At 38.8% G+C, this 27492-nt stretch overlaps 1 protein-coding gene across 3 annotated transcripts in view; it reads right to left on the bottom strand.

The window, feature by feature from the left end:
• Positions 1-27492, bottom strand: part of LOC126298926 (serine/threonine-protein kinase GL21140) — a 232738-nt gene that overhangs the window by 131943 nt on the left and 73303 nt on the right. For all 3 annotated transcript variants that reach the window (XM_049990479.1, XM_049990478.1, XM_049990480.1), the window contains one exon: positions 21793-21888. In XM_049990479.1, coding sequence (XP_049846436.1) covers positions 21793-21888 — 96 coding nt within the window. The remainder of the gene's footprint in view (positions 1-21792; positions 21889-27492) is intronic.

Below are 27492 nucleotides of genomic sequence, written 5' to 3'. Positions count from 1 at the left end.
TTTTATTACTTCTCTTCAAATCACATTAACCATGGAATGGAAACGCACAGCAACAGAATGTACCAGCATGACTTCAAACACTTTGTTACAGGATACATGCATCCACCCTCCGTCGCATGGAATCCCTGATGCGCTGATGCAGCCCTGGAGAATGGCGTATCACAGCCATCCACAATATGAGCACGAAGAGTCTCTACATTTGGTACCGGGGTTGCGTAGACAAGAGCTTTCAAATGCACCCATAAATGAAAGTCAAGAGGGTTGAGGTCAGGAGAGTGTGGAGGCCATGGAATTGGTTCGCCTCTACTAATCCATCGGTCACCGAATCTGTTGTTGAGAAGCGTACGAACCCTTCGACTGAAATGTGCAGGAGCTCCACCGTGCATGAACCACATGTTGTGTCGTACTTGTAAAGGCACATGTTCTAGCAGCACAGGTAGAGTACCCCGTATGAAATCATGATAACGTGCTCCATTGAGCGTAGGTGGAAGAACAAGGGGCCCAATCAAGACATCACCAACAATGCCTGCCCAAACATTCACAGAAAATCTGTGTTCATGACGTGATTGCACAACTGCGTGCGGATTCTCGTCAGCCCACACATGTTGATTGTGAAAATTTACAATTTGATCACGTTGGAATGAAGCCTTATCCGTAAAGAGAACATTTGCACTGAAATGAGGATTCACACATTTTTGGATGAACCATTCGCAGAAGTGAACCCGTGGAGTCCAATCAGCTGCTGATAGTGCCTGCACACACTTTACATGGTACAGAAACAACTTTTTCTCAATGCAGCCTCAGTATCTGGCAGCCTATCCACCACCTACAATGAAGCTGCCGTAGACAGTGGACCATGTGAGAAATGCCTACAGCAACACACTTTGCAGCCTATGAAGAAACTGGTGCTGTCACTCTTGAAGTGCTCTTTCTGTTGTGGATCTCTTCCCAAATGTACAATTTTGTATGAAAGTTAGCCCCCCCTTCAAGGTCCTGTCACTATCATATGAGGAAATATGTTGTTTGCTGACTTCCTATTATCATAAACATACTAATGTAATTTTCCCCGAGAGTGGAGTTTTATCAATGCACGAAGCAGCCCCATCAATGTAATTGGACTTTGGCTGCAGGGTTGCAAGGTTGTAGTTGAAACTGTCGTTTTGCTACTGTTCAGTCAAAGGAATCTTACACAGACACCATCATTCATGAAACTGTTGTTAGGTTGCCCTGACAAAGCGGTCCACCAATGAACACTGCAGTTTGAAACCCCCTCCTTCAATGTGCTTAAGCGCAAGCGCAAGCATTTGAAATTTCTCAGGCCGTAGGCCCATCACATTCCTGGGCTGATGTGGCCACTATCTACTTAGACTACACTAGACTTACACGTTCCAGCATCCCTTTACAGCCAGAAGTCATGGCAGTGCAACAGCCCAGCCCTCCACACAAACATGGCAATGAAGGACAAACTTCCACACAGCCATCTTCCTGCCGAACTATTTTCTTTTTCTTTTATTAAACATGACCAATTGGCCTGCCCGCTAACAGCCTTGCTGCAGTGGTAACATTGGTTCCCATCACAGAAACGAAGTTAAGCACTGTCAGGCTGGGCTAGCACTTGGAAGGGTGACCATCCAGTCTGCCGAGCGCCGTTGGCGAGTGGGGTGCACTCAGCCCTTGTGGGGCAAACTAAGGAGCTACTTGACTGAGAAGTAGTGGCTCCAGTCTCGGAAACTGACATACAGCCAGGAGAGTGGTGTGGTGTACTGGCCACATGCCCCTCCATATCCACATCCAGTGACACCTACAGGTTGTGGCCAGTCTGTACCATTGGGCCTTCATGGTCGGTCTGGGAGGAGTTTAGTTTTTTTTGTTTAGTTGGCCTGCCCTCTGCATTGAGCTACTTTCCAACACTGCTGAAAGAAAGAATATATGGCAATGTTGTACGACTCTAGGTCTGTTCCAGCTGTAACTTCAAACCGTGAAGCTATGGACATTTTTGTTGTTAGCTATGCATGTGACAATCTTGAAATTATTATTTTCTTCTCGGTGGACACCACAGCCTCAATAAATTTGAAGGATACTATTCCAACGGGCTGCGTCTAAACAATTTTATTGGCACAAGTAGCTTCAGGCATTGCCCATTCTCCATTAACCTACAGTAACAGATGTGGATACATGATTGATGTACTGCGGCGTCTAGCATTGGGCAAAGTACAGACATATCAATATACCAAGATTAAAACGATGATGACCACTGATGACTACTGTGCACAAATATGCAAGGCAAACAATTTCTCAATTTAACGACGATGATATGTCCAAGGATGGGCAGAGCCCCAAACCTGTAGTGCAAATAAAAAATTTTAAAAACAGCCTGGTGGAAATATGTTGTCCAGCAAATCTTGCAACTGTTTATAATAATCTGTTTATTAATTGCACACCCCTTCGATTGCAAATGGATACGGGTGGAGCAGCATCACTTCTGAAATCTGACAATACCCTTTGTCTTGCTTCCTATCCTACATCTGCTACTTCGCACTATCTTGCCAGTTATAACTGGGAACAAGTTCCTAAATAAAGACTTAGTTTCTACAGGTAATCATGTAACTTTCTTGGTAAATGCCTTTTCAAGATTGATCTCTGAAATACTCCTCTGTGATACAGACAAGGGAGAGATTGAGTCAATAATTAAATCACTGAAGCCTACGGGCTCTCGTGGACATGATGGAGTGCCTAACAGAATATTAAAAGTACTGTGCTGCACATGAGGCCCCCCATTTAGCCATATTTGTAATTTTTCCTTTACGAATGGTCAGTTTGCTGAATGATTAAAGCACTCAGTAGTAAAGCCGCTTTATAAAAAGGGAGAGAATGATAATGTAGACAATTTTAGACCTATTTGTATGCCATTAGTGTTTGCTAAAGCTATTGAAAAGACTGTGTCTGTAAGGATAATTGATCATTTTATATCACACGATTTGCTATTAAATGTATCACAAAATATTGCTCTAGAAGTTGGACCATTACGGAATACGTGGAGTAGCTCACAATTGGTTCACCTCTTACTTTAGCAAGAAACAGCAAAAGGTCATTATTCACAGTGTTGAGAATGGCCATGATGTGGGGTCTGAGTGAGGTACAGTCAAGTGGGGGGTGCCCCGGGGATCAGTGTTGGGGCCAGTCCCGTTTCTTATATATATGAATGATTTTGGTTGGTTGGTAAAATAATTACACAATGGAAAGAAGAAAGAAAGGAAACGTACAGCAAAATAACAGGAGAAAGGAAGAACCAGAAGAATGACAGAAGGACAACCAACACTACCATGGATAAAACAGGAAAACAAAACCACAGAGGGAAGCAAGAAACAGGTAAAAGGGGTAAAAACAAGAGAGCAGATGACCATGGCTGGCCGTCCACGAGCATAAAAAAGAAAAGCCAGCAACTCTGCAACACATTAAAACATCCACCCTAAAAGCATTAGTGTGCAGAACACAAAAGGGAAAAGGACATGCACTAAAACTAATACAGAATGCGAAAACCCACCATCATGTATAAAATGTAAAACTAAATTAGAAGATGAGGAATTGTCAGCTAAAATTAATGGCAACGGTTCTGGTAACTGAAGAGTCCGTTGCAGGGCAGTCACATATGGACCATGTGCCCTCTAGTATTGTGGTTAACTCAAAAAAATCTCTGTTAGCTGATGACACTAGCTTGGTAGTGAGGGATGTTGTGTACAACATTGGCTCAGTTTCAAATAGTGCAGTTCATGATCGAAGTTCATGGCTTTTAGAAAATAACTAACGCTAAATCACAGTAAGGCTCAGTTTTTAGTTTTTAACTCACAATTCAACAAAACCTGACATTTTAATTTTAGAGAATGGACATATGATTAGTGAAACTGAACAGTTCAAATTTCTAGGTGTTCAGATAGAAAGTAAACTGTTGTGGAAAGCCCACTTTCAGGATCTTGTTCAAAGACTTAATGCCGCCATTTTTACTATTCGAACTTTATCTGGACTGAGTGAGCGTTCGACACGAAAATTAGTCTACTTTCCTTATTTTAATTCACTTATGTGATATGGTATTGTATTTTGGGCTAACTCTTCCAATTCTAAAAGGATATTTTTGACTCAGAAATGGGCAGTTCAGACAATAAGTGGTGTAAGTTCACGAACCTCTTGTCTAGCTTGAAGGGGGAAACCAGATGACGCTACGGTTGGCCCGCTAGATGGTGCTGCAATAGGTCAAACGGATATATCAACTGCATTTTTTAAAAATAGGAACCTCTATTTTTTATTACATATTCATGTAGTACGATAGGAAATATGAATGTTTTAGTTGGACCACTTTTTTCGCTTTGTGATAGATAGTGCTGTAATAGTCACAAACATATGGCTCACACACAGTTGGTAACAGGTAGGTTTTTTAAATTAAAATACAGAACATAGGTACGTTTGAACATTCTATTTTGGTTGTTTCAATGTGTTACATTTCCCTTTGTGAACTTATCATTTCTGAGAACGCATGCTGTTACAGCGTGACTACCTGTAAATACCTCATTAATGCAATAAATGCTCAAAATGATGTTTGTCAACCTCAATGCATTTGGCAATATGTGTAACAACATTTCGCTCAACAGCGAGTAGTTCGCCTTCCGTAATGTTTGCACATGTATTGACAATGCGATGACACATGTTGTCAGACGTTGTCGGTGGTCGGTGGATCACGATAGCAAATATCCTCCAACTTTCCCCACAGAAAGAAATCCAGGGGCGTCAGATCCGGTGAACTTGTGGGCCATGGTATGGTGCTTCGACGACCAATCCACCTGTCATGAAATATGCTATTCAATACCGCTTCAACCGCATGTGTGCTATGTGCCAAACATCCATTATGTTGGAAGTACATCACCATTCTGCCATGCAGTGAAACATCGGTAGAACATAACGTAGGAAATCAGCATACATTGCACCATTTAGACTGCCATTGATAAAATGGGGGTCAATTATCCTTCGTCCAATAATGCTGCACCATACATTAACCGCCAAGGTTCCTGATGTTCCACTTGTCACAGCCATCGTAGATTTTCCGTTGCCTAATAGTGCATATTATGCCGGTTTACGTTACCACTGTTGGTGAATGTTGCTTCGTCACTAAATAGAATGCGTGCAAAATATCTGTCATCATCCCGTAATTTCTCTTCTGCCCAGTGGCAGACCTGTATACGACTTTCAAAGTCGTCGCCATGCAAATCCTGGTGTGTAGAAATATGGTACGGTTGCAATCGATGTTGATGTAGCATTCTCAACACCAACGTTTATGAGATTCCTGATTCTCGCGCAATTTGTTTAATACTGATGTGCGGATTAGCCATGTCAGCAGCTAAAACAAAAACACTTACTCGAGCATCATCATTTGTTGCAGGTCGTTGTTGACGTTTCACATGTTGCTGAACACTTCCTGTTTCCTGAAATAACTTAACTATCCGGTGAACAGTCCGGACACTTGGATGATGTCATCCAGGATACTAGGCAACATAAAAAGCACACGCCCGTTGGGCATTTTGATCACAATAGCCATACATCAACACGATATCAATCTTTTCCACAATTGGTAAACGGTCCATTTTAACACGGGTAATGTATCACAAAGCAAATACCGTGCACACTGGCAGAATGTTACGTGATACCATGCATTTATACATTTGTGACTATTACAGCACCTCTGTCACAAAGCAAAAAAAATGGTCCAACTAAAACATTTATATTTCTTTATGTACTAAACGAATACGTAAAAAAAAATGAGGGTTCCTTTTTTTTTTTTTAAGTTGATATCCGTTTGACCTACGGCAGTGCCATCTAGTGGGCCAACCATAGCGCCATCTGGTTTTCCCCTCCAAGCTAGATGAGTTTCGTTCTTTGTAGTTTTTTTGTTTGATGCTTATTTCGTCAGATATTTGGCCCAATCACTATCAATGGACCACCCTGTGTGTGTTTATTACACACACACACACACACACACACACACACACACACACACACACACACACACAGAAAAGCGTGCAGTATACTGCTGCATCTATTTTCAACAAGCTACGGTTTGAATTCAAAACTCATAGCAGTAATCCATGCGCTTTCCAATCGAAACTGAAGAGTTTCCTCACGTGTCACTCCTCCTATTCTGTTGAGGAGTTCCTTGAAAAATTAAGCTGATTCCCGTTGTATTGTTGATTGCGTTTACTTAAACTTATTGAATGACTTTTTTCAGGTTCATAAACATTTTATTTTTATCTGTTATTACTTTTATGTTGTAATTTCATGCATTGACACGTTCCATGACCTTGGAGATTCACTCCTCAATTTGGTCCTATGGAACTTGATGTGAAAATAAATGAACAAACCAATTCTTGGCCTGTTTGCGGTGAAGCTGGTATACAATGTCGTGGCGTACTCACTGACATTCCTAGTGGTGGACAGTGCCTTCATCAAAAATTTGTTTGGTTTGGATGCTTCCACAGTGTTTGGATTCATGGTCACAGATTTGATACATTTAGCGCCCAACCTTATACTGTATCAAGAATTTGATGGCCTGCGCCAGAAATATTCAGTCTTTTTTTTCACCATGGCCAGGCAAGACCACAGATTACGCAGTGTGTATCAGCCTCAAACCCACAATGTGACCTCATTTCTATTATGACAGGCCTGTGCCGCCAGGTGACAGTGAATCTGTAGCCTGGTTGATACATACCCCATTTCCCACCCGGAAGAACTCATGACAAAGCTGGCAGGGGAGGGAGGGGGGTTGGAAGGTGTATTTGTCAGAATATTTACAGTTACTGCTTGATGAAGAGATTCTTGTTGAAAATACGACATAAAGCCTCCACCAGTACAATCAGTCAGTTTTTAAAGTTGTCCATGCTCCCTGTATATTCAGCAGGATTGGCCAGAGCAGACTCTGGCTACAGCTTCAGATCCCATCCACAATTGGTTTGTGCTGCACCATAGACTGACTCTTGTTAATGGTGTCAATTTACTGTATACATACAGAACATGGTGTGCCATGGGTGGCTGCTCCAGTCTCTCTCCAGTGAGACATTCTTTGCCCACTGCACCTTGGCCATCCCAAGCACTTCCATCACAAGAGACAGGCACCAGGGTTCCCCACCTGGTCTCATGCTTTTGGCCACCACAAGCACTGGAACCAGGTGGTCATTCAGGGCCAGTGGGGTTGGAGAATCCTCACGTTACAGATGGAGGACAAGCTGGCGATCAACTCTGCCAATGGGTGGGGAAATTGCCTCTTCCACCCCTGCACTGAACTCCCTGGTCTTCCTCGCTCCAGATAACCAGGCCCTCTCCTCCTACTCCATACTTGGAGCTCACTTCTCAGTTTTTGCTTCCACCACCAAGTGCAAACTTGCTTACTTCATCCTCCTCCAATGATTTTTCTATCCCTTCACGAGAACATTGGGGGCCAGGTGTGGATGAGCTTTAGCAACAACTTGTGGTGTCGGACGATCAGCAGACGCCATACGAGCCAGTTCCTGTTCCTTCCCCTGAGCCCTGAACATCCCCATGGACCCACCTCCAATGCTAATGATCCCCGTAACTGGGGTCATAGTCATGCCTGTTGGCATCTGCCCGCAACAGAGTCATCACCCTCAGGATCATTTCTGGCCCTACTCTCTGGTGGCAGCTGACAAGGAACTTCTGGCTCTGTCAAGGGCCCTGTCGACAGTGCCCCATGTGATATGGATGTGGCTTTCCTGGGTACCACGCACTATCCCACACTGCAGGGAAGAGAAACCAGAGGTGCACTGTCCCACAGTTGCCTAGCCCATGGTAGAGGTAGACACCATGTTACCATATCTACCGCATCTGTGTCTTGCTGCACGAGATGCTGACTCACTCCTGTTACGATTCAACTTGCTCACGCCAGCACCTAGCAGCACGTGTCTGGCCGCAAAGGAGCAGTATGCTCAAACAGCCACAGCAACATCACATTGAGGTTTAGCACACAAAGCCAAAGGACAGCGCCACATCACAAGTCAGACTAGCAACTTTTCTATTTTAATCCCAGAATAAAGGGCTCTCTTCTGCTTTCTGTTATTGTTAATGTATATGCACAGTTGACTCTGCTCTTGGGACACTTGTTACTTGTTTGTACTTTGTCTAGCTATGTACACAGATTTTTATGGAATTTACACACCGTGTTCACATTATAGTGGTTATTCTACATGAACTTATTCAATTATATTGCTATAATAACCATATTTAGTAGATCCACTAACCTGTATGAAATACTCAGCACAATTTAACTCACAAGTGAACAGTGTTCCACTGCTAAGAAACTCCATTTGGTTCAGGACATATACTAAGTTGTCACTGGAATGGTCTTGTCAAGTACAGAAAGAATATATAAAAGTCCTAAAATATACATCCCACTAATTTCCATATGTCAATATTGCATACATTTAAGAGATCATCTAGATACTTTACATGCTTATCCTCCAACTACACAAGTAATTACCTAAATAAGAGACTGATGTCACACTGACTTCAAATTCTCCATCAATAAGAGGTCATGAAATGAGTATCCTATCTGAAAACTGAGCCAATTCTGATATAAACAGTGAGACATTGCCAACATTCCTTCATAGTCTGGATGGAGCACAGAAAGCAAGTGCGCATGTAGAATTACTGCTTGCAGCATCTTAGTAAGTTAGCTTAGTCAGTTATTGAAATACTGTGCGGAAGAATGGAAATGATATAGTCTGACAACCAAAGCACCAGGAAATAAATTACATAAAACCTTGCTATAAATTGAATGGGCACTACGTGAAAAACATTTCCAAGTAGAATAACTGATTACTGATCATTACTAAATCCACATTCCAGACTATATTTTTTCAAGCAGTTTCAGAAGCTTGCCTGAATGTGCCCCATTTAGGATGCTTCCACCAAACGTATTTACACAAATACTAGGCTAGTTTCCATCTCTGCCACAGAAACAATATATCAATAATTAAAATACAACACAAAATTAAAATTATGCTATTTATTAACACATGGTGTATGTGACTCTGCCCCCTTATCTTATGTTTAGGTTCAGATTTGACGACTAAAAGACCGTCTGACAACAGAAGTGAAAATAACGCTAATTCAGGGTGAGTGGCAGTGTGATGATAGTCAATTGAATTTGCATCTACATATATATACATCTACTAAGATACTCCACAAGCTACCGTACGGTGTGTGGCGGAGAGTACCCTATACCACTACTTGTCATTTCCTTTCCTGTTCCACTCGCAATAGAGTGAGGGAAAAAGAAGTCTGTATGCCTCTGTATGAGCTCTAATTTCTTTTATCTTATCTTTGTGGCCCTAAATGCACAATGTATGATGTCAGCAGTACAATTGTTCGGCAGTCAGTTTCAAATGCCAGTTCTCAATTATTTTTTTTTTTTAGTGCTTCTCAAAAAGAATGTCACCTTCCCTTCAGGGATTTCCATTTGAGTTTCTGAAGCAGCTTCATAACACAGGTTGTTCAAACCTACTGGTAACAAATGTAGTGGCCTCACTCTGAATGGGTTCAATGTCTTCCTTCAATTCAACCTAGTACAGAATCCGAACACACTAACAGTATTCAAGAATAGGTCACACTAGCATCCTATATGCAGTATACTTTACAGGTGAACCACTCTTCCCTAAAATTCTCCCAATAAACCAAAGTCGACCATTCGCATTCCCTACCACAGTTCTCACGCGCTCGTTCCACCTCATATCTATTTGCAACATTATGCCCAGATATTTGAATGACTTGACTGTGTCATGCAGGACACTGTTAATACTGTATCCGAAAATTACCAGTTTGATCTTCCTACTCATCCACATTAAATTACATTTTTCCACATTTCGGGCAAGCTGCCATTCATCACACCAACTGGAAATTTTGTCTAAGTCAACTTGTATCTTCCTACAGTCACTCAAGTTCTACACCTTACTGTACACAATGGCATCGTTAGCAAACAACCGCAGATTTCTGCCCACCCTGTCTGCCAAATCATTTATTTATACAGAGAACAACAGTGGTCCTATCACACTTCCCTGAGGCACTCCTGATGAACACTTGGCATCAAGAGCAACATACTGGGTTCTATAATTTAAGAAGTCTTTGAGCCACTCGCATATATGTGAACTTATTCCATATGCTCATACCTTTGTTAACAGCCTGCAATGAAGCACGAAGTCAAATGCTTTCTGGAAATCCAGAAATATGGAATCAGCCTGTTTCCTTTCATACACAGTTCTAAGCATATCATGTGAGAAAAAGTCAAGCTGAGTTTCGCATGAGTCATGCTTTATAAAACCATGCTGATTTGGGGACATAAGCTTCTTATCCTCAAGAAAGTTTATTATATTCAAACTGAGAATATGTTCAACGATTCTGCAAGCAAACAGAAGTTAGGGATATTGATCTGTAATTTTGCAGGACCGTTCTTTTACCTTTCTTACATTCTGGGGTCACCTACGCTTTTTTCCAGTTACTTGGGGATTTTTGCTGGGCACGAGATTCATGATAAATGCAAGCTAGGTAAGTGGCCAATGCCACAGAGCACTCTTTGTAAAATCAAACTAGGATTCCATCTGGACCTAGTGATTTATTTGCTTTCAAATTTTTCAGTTGTTTCTCTATGCCAGGTATGCTTATTACTACGTCATCCATATGGCAGTCCATCCAATGGTCAAATGACAGTATGTTTGAACAATTCTCCAGTGTGAACAATTTCTGAATGTGAAATTTACAACTTCAGCTTTCGTTTTGCTATCTTCAACTGCCACACCAGACTACTCACATAGCTATGTAAATGTGTAGTTGTATAGTAATGGAAACAGAATATTTAACAGTTCTAAAATAAATGATGTAATGCGCAAAAATTTTAATACAATACAACCCCACAAATCCAAAATTTCAGATATTTCAAAGGACATCCAGGCTGCAGGAAAAAGTAAATCAAAAGCCTATTTTTACTGTAAAGAAAGGATTTTATTATACCGTAGGACTGAAGAACTCATTACTGAATAGCAATTTATCGGAACGAATCGTTTATTACATTGGTAACTACAGTACTGTATGAAATGTTTGTGAGGCGGTACTATAATTTCCACTTACATTATCTCGTAAAATTTGTTATCTTCTGTTGCCACAAGGAACTAAACATGCTTGATGATGTGATGTTGTGCCACCAGAGTTAAAATGTGACAACGTCCTTTATTGTTACTTTTTCATTTTTTCTCTGATAGAACAGTCTTCTCGTTCCATTAGAAATCAAAGAAGCTTCCCCTCTCAAATGAACTATGCACCTTGCTGCATTCCCCAGAGATATAGACAGCTGTACTGTAGATGCAACCACAATGGAGGGGTATCTGCTGAGAGGCCAGACATTTGGTTCCTGAAGAGGGGCAGCAGCCTTTTCAGTAGATGTGAGGGCAACAGTGTGGTTGATCGACTGATCTGGCCTTTTAAAACCAACAAAAACAACCTTGCTGTGATGGTAATGTGAACAGCTGAAAGCAAGGGGAAACTACAGTCTTAATTTTTCCCCAAGGGTTGATTATCAGAAGAAACGAAACTGGTGTTCTGCAGATTGGAGGTTGGAATGTCAGATCCTTTAATCGGCCACGTACATTAAAAAATTTAAGAATGGAAATGGACAGAGTAAAGGTTGATACACTGGGAATTAGTGAAGTTCAGTGGCAGGAGGAACACGACTCCTGGTCGGGTGAATACAGGGTTATAAAAACAAATGGGTGAATAAGAAAATAGGAATGTGCATAAACTACTATAAACAGCATAGTGAATGCATTATTGTAGCCAAGATAGACAAAGCCCACACCCAACACAACAGTACAAGTTTATCTGCCAACTAGTTCTGCAGATGAAGAAACTGAAGAAATGTATGATGAGATAAAATAAATTATTCAGATAGTTAAAGAAGACAAAAACTCAATAGTGATGGGGGACTGGAATTAAATAGTAGGAAAAGAAGAGAAGGAAAACTGGTAGGTGAATTTGGACCATGGGAAAAGAATGAAAGAGGAAACCGCCTGATTACAACTTTTCACAGAGCATAATTTAATCATTGCTAACACTTGGTTTAAGAATCATGAAAGAAGATTATATAATGGCAAAGATATTTAGTAACCAGATTTTAAATTGTAAGACATTTGCAGGAGAAGATGTGGACTCTGACCACAAATTATTGGTAATGAACTGTAGATTGAGACTGAAGAAATTGCAAAAAGGTGAGTTTCGGAGGGAGTATCAGCAAACGATTGACAAAAACAGGGGAAAAGAATACAGAAGAAGATGAGGAGGACTAGTAGAAATCCTTGGGTAAAACAAGAGATATTTAATTTAATTGAGGCTGAAGGTGGTTAAAACCCTGTATTTGGATTGGTTGTGCTCCACATCAACCGACCCCAGCAAACGTTGCATGTGGATACCAAATGGCATTGTTGCTTGTGGGTGATGGAAGAAAAGGCATTCCAGAGGCTGATGAGCAACAGTAGGGTATGCGGTGGTTCCCTGCCTCAGCACAGAGACTGAGCACATGTCTACTCTTGTAAGTACCCACTGACCAGCCTAACCCCCTCATAGCAGATAGCATCAATAATCTTCAGGTAAGAAGACCTCACTGACCCGTACAATGTGCATCCACAGTCTAGGTGTAAACACACAAAAGCGCTATTTAACTGGAGTAGACATGGTTAAGGCAATTTATAATATTCAGTGCATTCTGGCTTCTGTCCTTCAGATCTCTCAAGTGTGGTAATCGCAACAGTTTGGAGTAAAAAAAAAAAAAAAAAAAAAAAAAAAAAAAAAAAAAAAAAAAAAAAAAAAAGAGCTTACTGAGTCTTTAAAATGTAGAATAGTCTCCCTCATACTCATGTCAGGGAAAGTAAGAATACGACGAGAACGATTAAAATGAACATGAGAAAACACACACACACACACACACACACACACACACTGTTTTCTGCAGGAAACTGAAAACCTTTCTTTGCAGCCCACTCCTCTAACCTCCGCACTGTAGGTTGCAAGTGACGATTTGTTATTGCCAAGCTGGAGGACGACCAGAAAACAGCGAAATCGTCCACAAATAAGGAGCATTGTACATGACTCTGTATGGTAGATGCGACACTCTTGATGGCTATGGCAAAGAGGGTAACACTTAGAACACTAAATCTCCAGTATCCATATTTAGAGAGGCTAACGAGTTGCTTGATCTCTGATAACCAGACCAGACTACAGTTGATCATTCACTTCATTGTCTTTCCTACGCAGCTCTTCAAGGCATTACTCCAGTTACTACTGGGACAGGTGTGGTCCTCTTCTAGTTTGAGGAGAGGCATCAAAATTGCCTCCCTCCACAAGTTGGGGAAGTGACCTTTCTGCCGCATCATACTAAAACAGTCAAGGAGGATTTCCTTTGACACTGCTGGCGTACGTTGAAGCACACAGTGTACTGGATTTGGTCATCACCAGATGCAGTATCATGAAACTCAGACAGTGCCAATTCCAACTACCACATGGAGAAAATGTAGTTGCAGGCTGCAGAATCATTGAGTCTGAAGTCCAACTTGCTCTTCTCTACAGTCACATGGTAGCTGCGAGATGGCAGATCTTGACTTGTGGCTGGTAATACTATACTATACTTGTATGTGTTCAGTGCTTTTTTTCATTTTATTTAGAAAATGTGTTGTGACTCCTAACTACTACATGTCTAGGGATGATGTACCAGTACAGATCTGTCTAACGTTAGTGAAGATACTCATTCACATTTTCATCACAATAGCTTTTTATTTCCCTTCCAGGTACGACAAGACAATGAAATTTATGCATCAGTATTCTGCACAACATTAAAGAGAGTATTATTTCAAGCACACACAGATTTCATATCTATCACTGTCCTCAATCAACAAGTTCGTAAAGCATTGCGAATACATTTTCAATACGAATTACCATTCCCAGGATAAATAAGTCATACTTCACACTTGTTACAACCACAGCACAAAGATTAAGATACAAATCCATATCTAGAGAATGACTGTACTACTCGAGCCCATGAAAACGACTACCTACCTCTGGCATGTAAGAAAAACAATATTATTACAACATGAAGATCTAGATTGTTCTACAGCTGGCAATTGGGGAAATAAACTTATGTACATAGTTTTCTGCATAGATGAGTGAACAGTTACAACGAAAACGTGCCTTTTAAGGTTAGCAAGATTTATAAAAATAAAGGTAATTATATATGATTGTAAATTCATTCTGGGAAGATCTGGAAGAAACTACCAGCAAAATCCCCAAGAATCACATAAAAGTGGTACTAGGAGACATCAATGCCCAGTTAGGCAAGGAAAGAACATACCGAGACACGACAGGGAAACACATGGCCCACATGAGAACAAACAAAAATGGAGAGAACTTGATAAACTTCTGCAGAAATTTTGATCTGAAAATCATGTCAACGCAATTCCAGAAACCACACAGAAAACTTGTAACTTGGAAATCCCCCAACCACGCTCTAGGAGAATTTCAGATACACCACTTCGCAATATCCACAAAAAAACACTAGAGAAATAATGAACGTAAAAACAAGGAAAGGAGTTTTTGAATCTGATCATCACCTTCTCCAAATTAAAGTAAAATTTATACCCAATAGACAAATCAAGAGAACCAACAGACCTTTCAGAACAGATCCAGAGTACCTACAAATAAACAAGAAATAAATAATAGAAGAAATTACGAAAATCAATAGCAACAACTGGACAGAACTGTCAGAAAAAAATAAAAGAACTGATAAAATTGGGGCAGCCACCAAGGAAAGGAAACACCGATGGTGGAACATGACATGCGACAGGGCCATAGAAGACAGAATACAAGCCTGGAAAAAATTTAACAGCTATAAAACACAAGAAAAATAGGAGAACTTCGACAGGATACAGAAAAACACTTAAAAAATAATCCGAAGAGAAAAAAGAGGTTACGAAAACAGCAGGTAGAAGGAGATAGAAGAAGACTTCACCAGAAACAACACACGAAATTTTTACAGAGTATTCCGAGAAAATATGACAGGATAACAGCCACCGAGCTTATGCTTCAAAAGACAAGATGGAACACTGGAAACAAATCCGAAGAAAAACTGTGAAATATTAGCCAGATACTTTGACACGTTACTTAACTGTGATAAACCAAAATAGAGATGACAGTTTACAAAACCAGAACCCAACCGGGACTCCGAACCCCCAACATACGAAGAAATCATGAAAATAATAAAATCACTGAAAAATAACAGAGCATCAGGTAAAGATGGACTGATTGCAGAAATCTGGAAATTAGACCATGAAAACATTACACCCAAAATTCATAGTATAATCAAAAACATCTGGGAAACAGAAAAGATACCAGAAGAATGGAAGTCAGCCCTAATACACCCCCTCCACAAGAAAGGAGACAAAACAGACCCTAACAACTATAGAGGAATTTCGTTACTGCCGGTGGCATACAAAATTCTATCAAAAGCTCTGTTAAATCGCCTAGAACCTCAGATAGATCCACAAATCGGAGAATACCAAGGAGGGTTAAGGAAGGGAAGATCATGCAGTGAGCAGATCTGGTGTCTGAAAACATTATTAACAACGAGAAAGTCCAGAAACACCACAGTAACATTTGTAGATTTCAAGAAGGCTTATGATTCCATAGACAGAGAAACACTTTTTAATACACCAGAAGAAATGAAGGTAGACAATAAGACCAGAAAACTAATTCAGGAAACATTAACAAATACAAAGTCAAAAGTGAAGTTCATGGGCGAGATCTCAGAATCTTTCGAAATCAAGACAGGAGTGAGACAGGGAGATGGCCTGTCACCCATTTTATTTAATGCTGTTTTAGAGAAAATAATCAGGAAGTGGGACAAAGGAGTCAATGGGGTAAAGATGAGGAGTGAGAAAAATAGAACCATCAACATAAAATGTCTGGCCTTTGCCGACGATATAGCAATCATTACAAATGACAGAAAAGAAGCCAGAGAAGCCCTAGAGATATTGCATGAAATCGCAGCCAGAACAGGACTACAAATATCATATGAAAAAAGCCAGTACGTGCACACAAAATCTACAGACAGAAGCCCATTGATAACAAAGTATGGAAAGATAACACAAGTAGAAAGTTTCAAATACCTGGTAGAGATTACACAGAAAACAGGACTATATTCAACAGCCAATGAAGAAAGGGTTAAAAAACTACAAAAAGCATACAGACTTACATGGAACCATTACAATAAAAAAAATATTTCCGTCAATGCCAAATTAAGACATTACAAAACAGTAGTCTTACCTGAGGCCTTGTATGCCTCAGAAATTAAGACATTACAAATTAAGACATTACAAAACAGTAGTCTTACCTGAGGCCTTGTATGCCTCAGAAACAACAGTAATCAGAGGAAGAACTAAAATCAAGGAAATGGAAAAGTAAGAGAGGAAAATTTTAGAAAGATCTATGGGCCAGTTCAGAGACGGGGGATTTGGATAGAGAGACCAACAAAGGAATTGTACAAACAGGCAGAGACAATTACAGACAATATCAGAAAAAGAAGGGCAAAATTCTATGGGCACATTCATAGGATGAATGAAAATAGGCTGACCAAGAAGATTTTTAACATAGTGGTGACGAATAAGGTGAAAACTAACTGGGTAAAGGAAACCATGGAAGACCTCAAAAATCTAAACATCTCCGCAGAAGAAATATCAAACAGAGGAAAATACAGAGGAAAAAATCAACAGACAGAAATTCAAAGAAACACCAAAAGAGAAGAAACCAGGAAAGAAGTGGACAGAAGAGAGGAAGAAGAAACACAGTGAATTTATGAGAGGTTTTTGGGAAGAGAAGAGAGACAGAAAAAAAGTGCCATGAATTTGAAATGTACCAATTTACGTACCATATTGTCATTGTGAATACTGATTGTGTTTTAACGCTCTCCTTAATGGGGAATTAACGATGATAATAATAATAATAATAATAATAATAATAATAATAATATTGTAAATAATTTTGAAATGGAATTTCGTTAAAAATTCAGTGTATGCCACATGCCTCAAATAATAAACATTTTATATTTTATTTCATATGACTGTTTTAACAAAGAATTGAATTAACTTTTGAAAAAATTATAACACTTCTTGATTTAATAGATTAAAAAATTACAACAGTTCTTGATTTAATAGATATTAAAATGCTACAAGAAATTCTGAACCCAAAATATTGCAAAGTGTGAAATATATGACATTTATAATCCAACAAAACAAGTGGAATTGTGTAAAATAATATATTTCCTTTAAAATCAAAAACAAAAATTATGTTCCACAGCATTACAGACAAATCTGGATACGTGGGAAATTTAAATAAATATTTCCATACAATACACTACGATGTCATAGGCCACCTCTTGTACACCAGACTTGCAATTTGAAGTAAAACTTAGCTGAGAAAAGAATGGGATTGCAGATTTTGTCCTACAAGCTTAGTATCATAATCTACTGATGATCAAAGATCCCCGTAATTCTGGTCTGTTATAACGTGCAGTGGAAGATATCAAAACATTCTGATGTTTGACCTCTGATATTGTCATTCCCAAATTCAATCAATTCTTCATACCTATTCCGATAAATGGGAATATGTGACCAATGAGGAAAGATGCCAGATGCTGCAAGCTCCCTAAGAGTGCTACTGATTGCTTATCAAACTCAAGAAGTAAAACATACTGAAACACAGTGAATTAAGTACAAAATGACTTTTATAATTTCCCAACCAATACAAGGAAGCAAGCAAAGACAGAATGTCAGAATTTTGCATTAACCACCAATGAGATCAACACTGGTAAACTAGTTCAGTTGACCAACGATGTGGAAAGGAAAGAATCATTGTCGGAAGTGCTCTCTCTCTCTCTCTCTCTCTCTCTCTCTCTCTCTCTCTCTCTCTCTCTCTCTCATATGGCCTTCCCACATTTATTCTCCCACAGCCTTTACTGGGAGTCTTTCTCCATCCATAAAGTATGTGTGTTTCTCCCATTTTCTCCTATGTTCTTTTATTTTTTAATTTTGATAATATATTTATACATCCTTCCTTATATTCTCTCTTCTAAGAAACATTTCTTTAACTTGCATTCTACTTTCTTGGTGTCTTTTTGTCACCCTCGATTCACTTCCATAACTAAGCGCTGGTACTGCTATGGTTTTGTAAAATTCAGCTGGGTTTCTTTTCAGACTTAATTCTGCATTTTTTTCAGTCATTCCATATACTGAAGTAAATTTATTTAATTTTTGGTCCATGTCATGGCTGTATTCATGTATATATCCCATCCTAGCTATTTAAGATGTTTAACTTGCTCCCAGATTTTATTATTAAGGAAAACTTTAGATCTTACTAGCTGCATACACAGAAATTCCATCACTTTTGTTTTTTCTATAGACAATTTTAGGTTTTAATTCAAGGCTATCTGTTGTAGCTTTTAAGACTCCCACGTGAAGGTCATCTTCATTCTCTGTAGTCAGTACTAGGTCATCTGCATATAGGATTACATTTAGTTTAATTGTGGCTGAACAACCTGACAATTTTATGCATGAGCACTTGTGCCTGCCCAAGCTCCTGCTCACTGGTAGAGCAGTTGTGGTGTGGTGAGGAGTGATGGGAAAGCACATGCACACTGTGGTTGAAATAACAAAGAAACAGTGTGAACTGTGAAATGAGGGATGGTCAGTGGGTCCGCCTAAGGAGCAAAGGTTAGTCGGCATTACGTAACACCGGAAATTTCTTCGCATTTTGATCTGCAGGGGGAGGACTCTTCAGTTTTGCAAGGTACCATTATCAAACATGAATCATGCAACACACACATGATATGGCAGGATGACATTCAGTAACCCAGTAAATCTTTACAAAGAGTACATAATTGCTCAGCTGTCCATTTTTATCAGATTTGTAAACACTGGACATGAGGTCAAGAAGAGCTCCTGAGCTTATCAGTAGCTATGAAGAACAATCTTAACAGTAATGATGAAACTTTAAAACTACAGGTTTATCATGGAAATTATTATTTTTTGTTCCTAGAGTTGGAGTGCCAGTCATGTTGCAAATAAATCTGGACTCATAGCGCAGCTGAATGAGAAAAATGAAGAAACTTCTAGTCCCTAGTTCAATTAGAGGTGTTCTCTGCATGACTCACGAGGAGAATGTATGTACAGAGATGTCACTTTGAAAACTCATTCACATACTTAATAGTGTACAAGAGCATAGACTTCAACAGTGCCAATTAAAAAACTTTCTTGAAGATATCAACAGTTAGCAAAGAAGCCTGCCTTACTACAACAAGGCATACTGGCTTAATAAGGGCTAGTTAAATCTAATTTTTTATCTTTCGGATGAGATAGATGTGTGTGTGTTCATGAACTGAAAGTCTTCGTGGAAACAGAGACCTTTTATTCCTTACCCTTACATATAATCATCCAAATGCCTTAACACTCCAGGATAAGGATCAGTTGGTACTGCATTTTATCAGCCACAATCAAGCTTCGAAATGAAACTGCGACTCGAGTAAGAATCAGCTGGACAATGTAAATGCAGCTCATTTTCCAAAACTGTCTTCTTCAAACAACTCTGATATTAACAGATTTTGGATGCTATCCACATATTATATGTAATCTTAAGGAAGATTTCCAGTTTTCATTTAACAACATGACAACACTGCAGAGTGATTTTCCTCTGTGCTCCTCTCCATATTCAGTGAACATTAAAGTGAATTTCACCAATCTGCAGTTCGCAGTAACTTACCAGCAGCGTGAAAAGGAGAGAAATTCAATAATGAGGAACACTCTAGATTTCTAGAAGCATTTCCCAAAGAATCGACTTGTTCGATTACACAAGATGGATGCTGGTGTAATATCAATGTTGCATTCCACCTATGTCTGAAAAACTGTTTTCAACAATGACGAACTATAACCCATTTGAGTAAATCTTTTTCACACCATAACCTAAACTACATGTAACATCTACAATGCACGCCAATGCTCTTGTTGAAGGGGGAAAAAAAGCAAGAATATCTTGAGTGCAAGAGTTGATTAAAAATCATTGTATGTGTAATGTCTAATTAATAAATATCTGCCTACTTAATAATGAAATGATGTGGCAGGATTGTGTTTTTAGTTCTTTTCATTTATAACCAGTGAAACCTCATTTACAATGACTTTCACACTCCCCTGGAATCCTCTCTCACGTCTTCATACAACTACCTCCTCCCTACCCTGTGCTGTGATGACTGAATGGAAAGGGTATGGTAATTGCTGCTCACAGGCCCGTGCTTGCATCTACTCATGGAGCACGTTAGCTGTGAAGCTTTTGTCTAGTGTCATTATATAAAAATACTTTTTTTGTTACTGATCACTTAATCTTGGTGATGGAATGGGTAATCTCATTCAGCCATTATATTCGGTAATATTTCTCTGTTCACATTATCAAATGCCTATTCAAAATCTACAAAAGCAAGATGTGGTGTTTCCCAATTGGATTCTCATCTCCTTTCTATAACTTCTTGTAGCGGCTGTCACTAGTTGACCATCCCTTTGTAAAACCGTATTGTTCTTCAAATATTAGTTTTTACATCATATTTTTTAGTCTTGAATTCAGGACTTTGGCATATAATTTATAGGTTGTATCCAGTGATTTTCATAAAGCATAAAAATTCTAAACCATGTAGGCCAGACATGCACTAAACTTAGTCTACTCCAATATGAGCCTAACCACCTCGTTTGCTTAAAAATAACACTGATTATATGGCTGAGATACTTTTAAAGCACAATGAGGCTACCACTGGTTGTATACATTGATACCTGTGTTGACTTTTAATTTTGTGGAACTATTCACAATATGTAAGATAAAGGATACCAGAAATCATTACCAGAAGAAACTGGCAATTTACACAGATGAAGTAACACACTGTGTTTCGGAACACGTTATGAATGACGTATGCATCCCTTTAACAGCAATCTAATTTTATCACAATCAATGAAATTCTGACACTAATATATAGAGCTACTGTTTTGTCAGGTCATTCTGCAATGATAAAATTTTATTACATTTATTTATTATATGGATGCCAAAATTATGAAACTATTAAGGGGTGCATTTAATATGCTACAGTAACATAATATGAAGATAGATATACCATCACAATAGGTGAAGCAACACTCCAGATGTAATTCTCAAGTCTTAATTATTCATTATTGCACCTACAGGCATCAGATACCTTAAGGTACAAGTTCCTGAGTAGCCAACATACAATCAAGCAAGTGATTAGATAATGGCATCAGAATTATGATTTTTCTGTTTCTGTTATTACTATTACTCCCCCTCAACCTCCCCCCCCCCCCCCCTCCTCCTCCACTTTTAAATGGGAGCATTGAAAGCAAACCAGCAGTGTACCCAAGTATGAAATTGTCGAGTAAATTTACATTTCCTTAGAAATGTTGCAGAAAGTGAGAAACTGCACTCTGAAATCACACTGTAAAAGTATTTCACCATGGGATCCCAAACAACATTCTGTCACTGGATCAGTTTACTTTTCAGGGCCCACTTCTCCCGTTCCTGCACGATATGCTTCAACATTTTCATGCTTCTGTGTACAACTATCCATAAAGCACAGTAAATTTCAGTGAAATATGAAACACTTACCATGTCCCATGCTCCTGCTGCTCCGCTCGTGCTCATTTTTCAGGTGAATATTAGCACGTCTTGAGTATCTCCTTATGCTTTCAGTACACTTTCGCTCTTAAAAAAAAGGAGAAAACTAAATTAATCAGAGAAACATCAAAATTTAAAATTAATCCCCCTCCCACCCTCTCTGCCCCTCAAGCATTACATAAGTGTTAACTGCCATCTTAAATTCCCACTCACAGATGCACCTGGAATTGATAAGGCTTATAACAGAAATACAACATGTTGCAACACTTCTTACACCAGATCTTGGGAGGTGCAATTAGGGAATTTATTGTAACGGATGGAAATCAGTCTGCCAATTATGGTTATCTTCCACCTCACCTTTGTTAGAAACAAATCTGGCACTGACATGCAGTGGATAAAAGGTGTATTTTGAATTCCTTTCTGACAAATGCCTTACAAGGGTTTTGAACAACAATAAAAAAATTGCACTTTCTTGATACATTTCAATTTGAGGATTTAACAAAAAATATGTACAAAAATGCACCTTATAGACAAATTATTGAATACTAAGCTTTGCTTCAAAACACAGGGAATCAGCAAGGGCAAAATCTGATACAAAAATACTCATGCACTATGATCTGAATAAAGCAACATCTGATCATTCACAATTTTCACAACACCAGAAAACTAACTCCTTTGGGAATATTCCACATTTTTTCCAGTAACTGTAGCTAATACAAGATCTCAATAAAGGACATCACTCCACAATATAATTACCCACCCCCTCCAATTTCCCCCCCCCCCCTCTCTCTCTCTCTCTCTCTCTCTCTCTCTCTCTCTCTCTCTCTCTCTCTCTCTCTCTCTCTCTCATTGCCCCCACACTTCAACCTTCCTGGTGGTCAATTAAGGCAGAATTGAATATTCACTGTTCTGGGATTTTCAACAAGATCTTCATTTTTATTCATCTGAGTGCACACCCCTTTACTAATTTTCTTCACAATAATCCTCAAAGTGATTTATACAAGAGAGAAAAAAATATCAACATTTTATTTCCATCACCATTAACTGTTTAGATCAACCACACATACCTGTCTTTAATTTTCACTGACATAAATAAGTTGTTTCGTACACACACATACAATTTGTACCAAAATAACACAAGTGGAAAGAAAATTAATAAATTACAAATTTATTTTTAGAATTTTATTATTATTATTATTATTAAATTTAAAATAAAAATAAAAATTGAGAATGCCATCCTCAGACAGACGTTTGGGCCAGTGATGGATGGAGATGAATGGAGGAAAAGAAAGAACTGTGAATTGCAGGAACTATACAAGTTGGTGGACATTGTGGCAGTGATCAAAGAAAGAAGACTGAAGTGGTATGGACATGTAATGTGTTGAGAAAGCCAGATCATCAGTCAGGTAGTGGAGGAAGATATCAGAGGCAAAAGACCACGGGAAGACCACGACTCTGATGGACCGATCAGGTCAAAGAGGATATGAGTACGCTGGGGCTGTCTGAAGATGAATACAGGACCGAGGACACTGGAGGAGGCTAATTGGTTAGCCAAAGACCAACTGCGGTAAGTAAGTAAAATCTACACTAAAAAATAAGAAGTGAACATAAAAACAATATGTGCATAATAAAAGAATGTCAATGAAGTTCCAGAAAAACAATTGTCATTTAACACTTACATGAATCAGCCAAGTTACACGAAAATGTTTTAGGCAAGCCACTAATTTCTTAACAGTTAAAATTAATAAAACTTCATTATTCAATACATTCAGATATTTTAAAGTTAATAAACACACAACTGTTTGCTATCAACCAAACACAGCCAATTTCAATAACTTTGGTCACTGAATAATTCATTTCACTTCGCACCGCTCATTTAATACTTTTCTTATCTTTACAATTATTAACATTTACTTCATCATAAAAATCTAATCTGAATTCCCTATTTCTGAAATCAACTCTTAATTCTTAAATGTAACTTAAAAATAAAAGGAATATCTGAATCTCTTCATGCTTCAATTGGCTTGGGTCATAAATTCTAAAAGAAAAATTAGGTTCCAAGAGGTTTTCAGGAGTTCTTTGAGAGTGTTCTGGTGTGCAGTGAATCTGAATAGTGATGTCACTAATGAATAGCTGATTTTTTCCTTACTTTCCCTTTGTGTTTGTTTACAAAGAATTAATTTTATTTCTTAACTAAAATAAAGTAGCATACCCATTTGGAACAATTTTATCTACGTCTGTTCCACAGGACCCATTGGAAAATGTCTTACACCACAGCTGACCTTGAATCAAATATAGATCGTTAAAGCTGATATTGAAGGAATTTTAAGCCCAGAGTTATGTGAAAATCCTAGTTCTGAAGTTCCCAGACGATAGTAATTATTGGAAAATGTCTGCATAAGTCACATGGCTGCACAGTAATTGGCACAACTTTTCTACTCAATACTGAAGTAATAACATAAAAGACTATCACACCATGTCACACTACCTAATACATAACATATTATTACTTCTTACTACTAAATTGGCTATAACATTGTATGTCAGGCCCTAATATCAAGCGGAATGATATCTCTGGCCATATTTTCTTCCCACTTCAATCAGGTTGTACAAATTTTGAATAATTCTTTCTTGTTTATTCATGTGAAGTGGTGGTTCACCATCCACCTCAAAAGTCTTTTAAACATTGCCACTCAAAGAGAGGCTCTGATAACTATCTGCTACCTCATTTCAGACTGAGGATTACTACTAGCTTTCTTCAGGTGTAAGGTACTATCCATCGTACTAGATTCTGTTGGATCAATGGAGAACAATATTTTGGTTTTTGAACATAGCTTGTTTAACACAGCACATGGTGATGTCTCCACCACCACCACCACCACCACCACCACCACCACCACCACCACCACCACTTGATTCAGATCATCATTCAAATGTTGTGAAGCAAGTACTTCTCTATGGAGAATGAAATGGGTCCACATAATATCGAGAGATTTTCTGTGAATAAGTGCTTGTAGACCATTGTAACATGGATGCGCATCATCAGTGCACACACCAACACAAAAGTCACAGTTAATTTGACTTTCTGTCATGAAGTTGTCCACTATTTCCAACAAATTTCTTCTTGTTGTATCTGCATATATTTCTGTACAAAAAAGGAGATCTTTCATCATTTCATTACTTTTTCATAAAAACCACAGCACATTAAATGAGCTGCTCTTTTGCTTTCAATGGCCTCATCACGCTGCAAACCAAAATTCCTCCCTCTAATTTTTCCATAATCTATTCACGATGATCCTCTCATTTATCTGGAATTTGACAACTAATTGCAGTGTTAGACAAAGGAATATGCAAAAGCTGTTTTGACAAGGGCTTTCCAAGCATAATGGATGTGGCGTCACTAGCACACCGTAGAATTAGTTGTTCTGCAGTTGTATGGTCTTTCTTACATTTTGCTACTTGGTAAGCTGTGTTGCAGGATGCTAGAATTGCTTTATTCTAAATTTTTGCCTGGTTAGAAAAAGGTAAATTTTGTTTTTTATTTGACTCAGATTCCTTGGAAAATATCCTCTTGGCTTGACCATGTCATTCTGACGAATACTTTCTAAATGGCGCTTTAATCTGCTAGGTAGCATAATATTCAACAGAAAGTACTTTCAAACAGAAAACATGCTGTGAATACTCTTCATTGTTCACAACAGTACACATGAAACAAAAATCTAAGTAGCTGTCATCATGTTTTCTATACCTGCTTCTTATCTTCATTACCACTTTCCTTCTTGTTCTTGGCAAGTTCTCACTTTTTTACTTCAGCTTGAGAAATTTAACAACTTTTCCACAGTTTACTGTCTGTATCAAATTTTTTATAGTCATAATGCAAAAAGAAAAAAAAATGTTGCCAATACAATAATCTCTGCTGGTGCTAAGAGTAATGCATGATAGTTTGGCTTCAAAGTTATAACTGATTACGCAGGCTGGCCAAAATCTGAAGTGGGATTCCTCTAACACAACATATGCGACACCAGTAATGGAATTTCGCACAACTATCTTCTTTGACACTAACTACGAAACAAATCCACGGTGCCCCAAGTGGTCATTCATGGCACACCAGGACACCGCAGCACACAGGTTGAATACCACTGCCACAAATTAAGGGGGGCCTTGCCATGAATAGAGGCAGCAAACTGGACAAAACATATCCTCCTCTGTCAGCATGATTACAGGTCTACATCCTTTCCTCAATTTGTAACTCTGATAACACTATCATAGTGATATCTTCACTCCTGTCTGCCTCGGAATGCCCGAACATGGATAGGAAGGGACAACACAGAAAACTACAACCTAAGGACAAAAAGATTCTCAGGAGAGTATTGGGCCATATCAACGAATATGGTGTATGCAGTCAGACACAACATGAAACTCTGCCAACATCTAGAGTGTATTTCAACAGCAATGAGAGAAAGGAGGCTAATTTTCTATCCAGGGAAATGGAAAAAACTGGATTCTGGAACAAAACCACCCATTGCGCCAAGATGAGAGAGTGCTGGGCTAAGAGGGAAGGTCACTAGAATTACGAACTTTTGTGATCCAGTGCAGGCCTAAATAAAATGAAAGCATCATTTAGGGCAGTGTTCCCCAACCCAGGGGGTAATCACCCGCTGAAGAATAAAATGAAATTTTCTGGAGGGTAAAAAGAGGAAGGATTCAATTACGGTTCAATCACAAAACTAAATTGCTTTAAAAAATCAGTATCACTACCACACCAGACAATTTTTAGATAGGTAACAAATTCAAAAGTTGTAAAATATGAGCATTAACACACAATGTGATGCACTGAAGGCCAGTGAATGTATTAACATTATTTGAAATTCGTATGCAGTCAGCGATGAAAATTATTCGTAACCAGCCACTTGCATGGTGTGGAATGTTCATTATTCACTCCACAGAGCGATCTGCTCGCTTATTGTTGCTCTTTCGTTAGTAAGTCATTTGCTCACCAATGAAGTCCTTGTGCACATGAACTGAATGCATTGTTGGTACTTCTGACTTCACTGCTTTCTCAATGTATTCCTAGTGTTAGGTGAGAAACAGAAGTAGATACGGAAATTTTTCATATCCTAGTGCCGACTATTGGGTGAGAAATTGCTGATTTACAGCACTGTCTTTCGTTTACTATTGGAAATAAATTTCTGAGTTTGTAAGATTAAGAACGTGTGTAAGTTTGTTCTTTATTCGTAGTTGTGGTGGCACTGAACAGTAAAAATAAAAAGATCCCCATAAATGATGTACACAGTTAGAATTTAAAAATTACTTGACAGTAAGGACAGAACTGAATTCCAGGTGTGCTTCAAGGCAGCATTTTCATTGCAGAAGAATAGTTGCACACACAGGTCATGATTTCAAATATGGGTACAGTGGTTGCAAACTTGTGACGTCGAGGAAATTTAGGGTGATGAAAATCCTTATAGGCAGCTACAAGACTTATTTTGCTACAATATTTCCATTAAAGATAATATTCACTTTCATCACAGTGTGATGGGCAGCTTTGCTTGCAAGAAAGGCTGCAACAAATTTAACAATTTGTATAAAAAGTTCACAATACATACCACTGTCCGCCTACCCCATTTTATCACAATGTTCATGCTTGCCAAGCCACCTCATGGACACACCTAGGAGGACACACCTAATCTA

Source organism: Schistocerca gregaria, chromosome X, assembly GCF_023897955.1.
Source record: "Schistocerca gregaria isolate iqSchGreg1 chromosome X, iqSchGreg1.2, whole genome shotgun sequence".
In the NCBI taxonomy this organism is placed as follows: Eukaryota; Metazoa; Arthropoda; class Insecta; order Orthoptera; family Acrididae; genus Schistocerca; species Schistocerca gregaria.
Note: the sequence above shows the minus strand (reverse complement) of the source record. Positions and strands in the feature narration are given on the sequence as shown.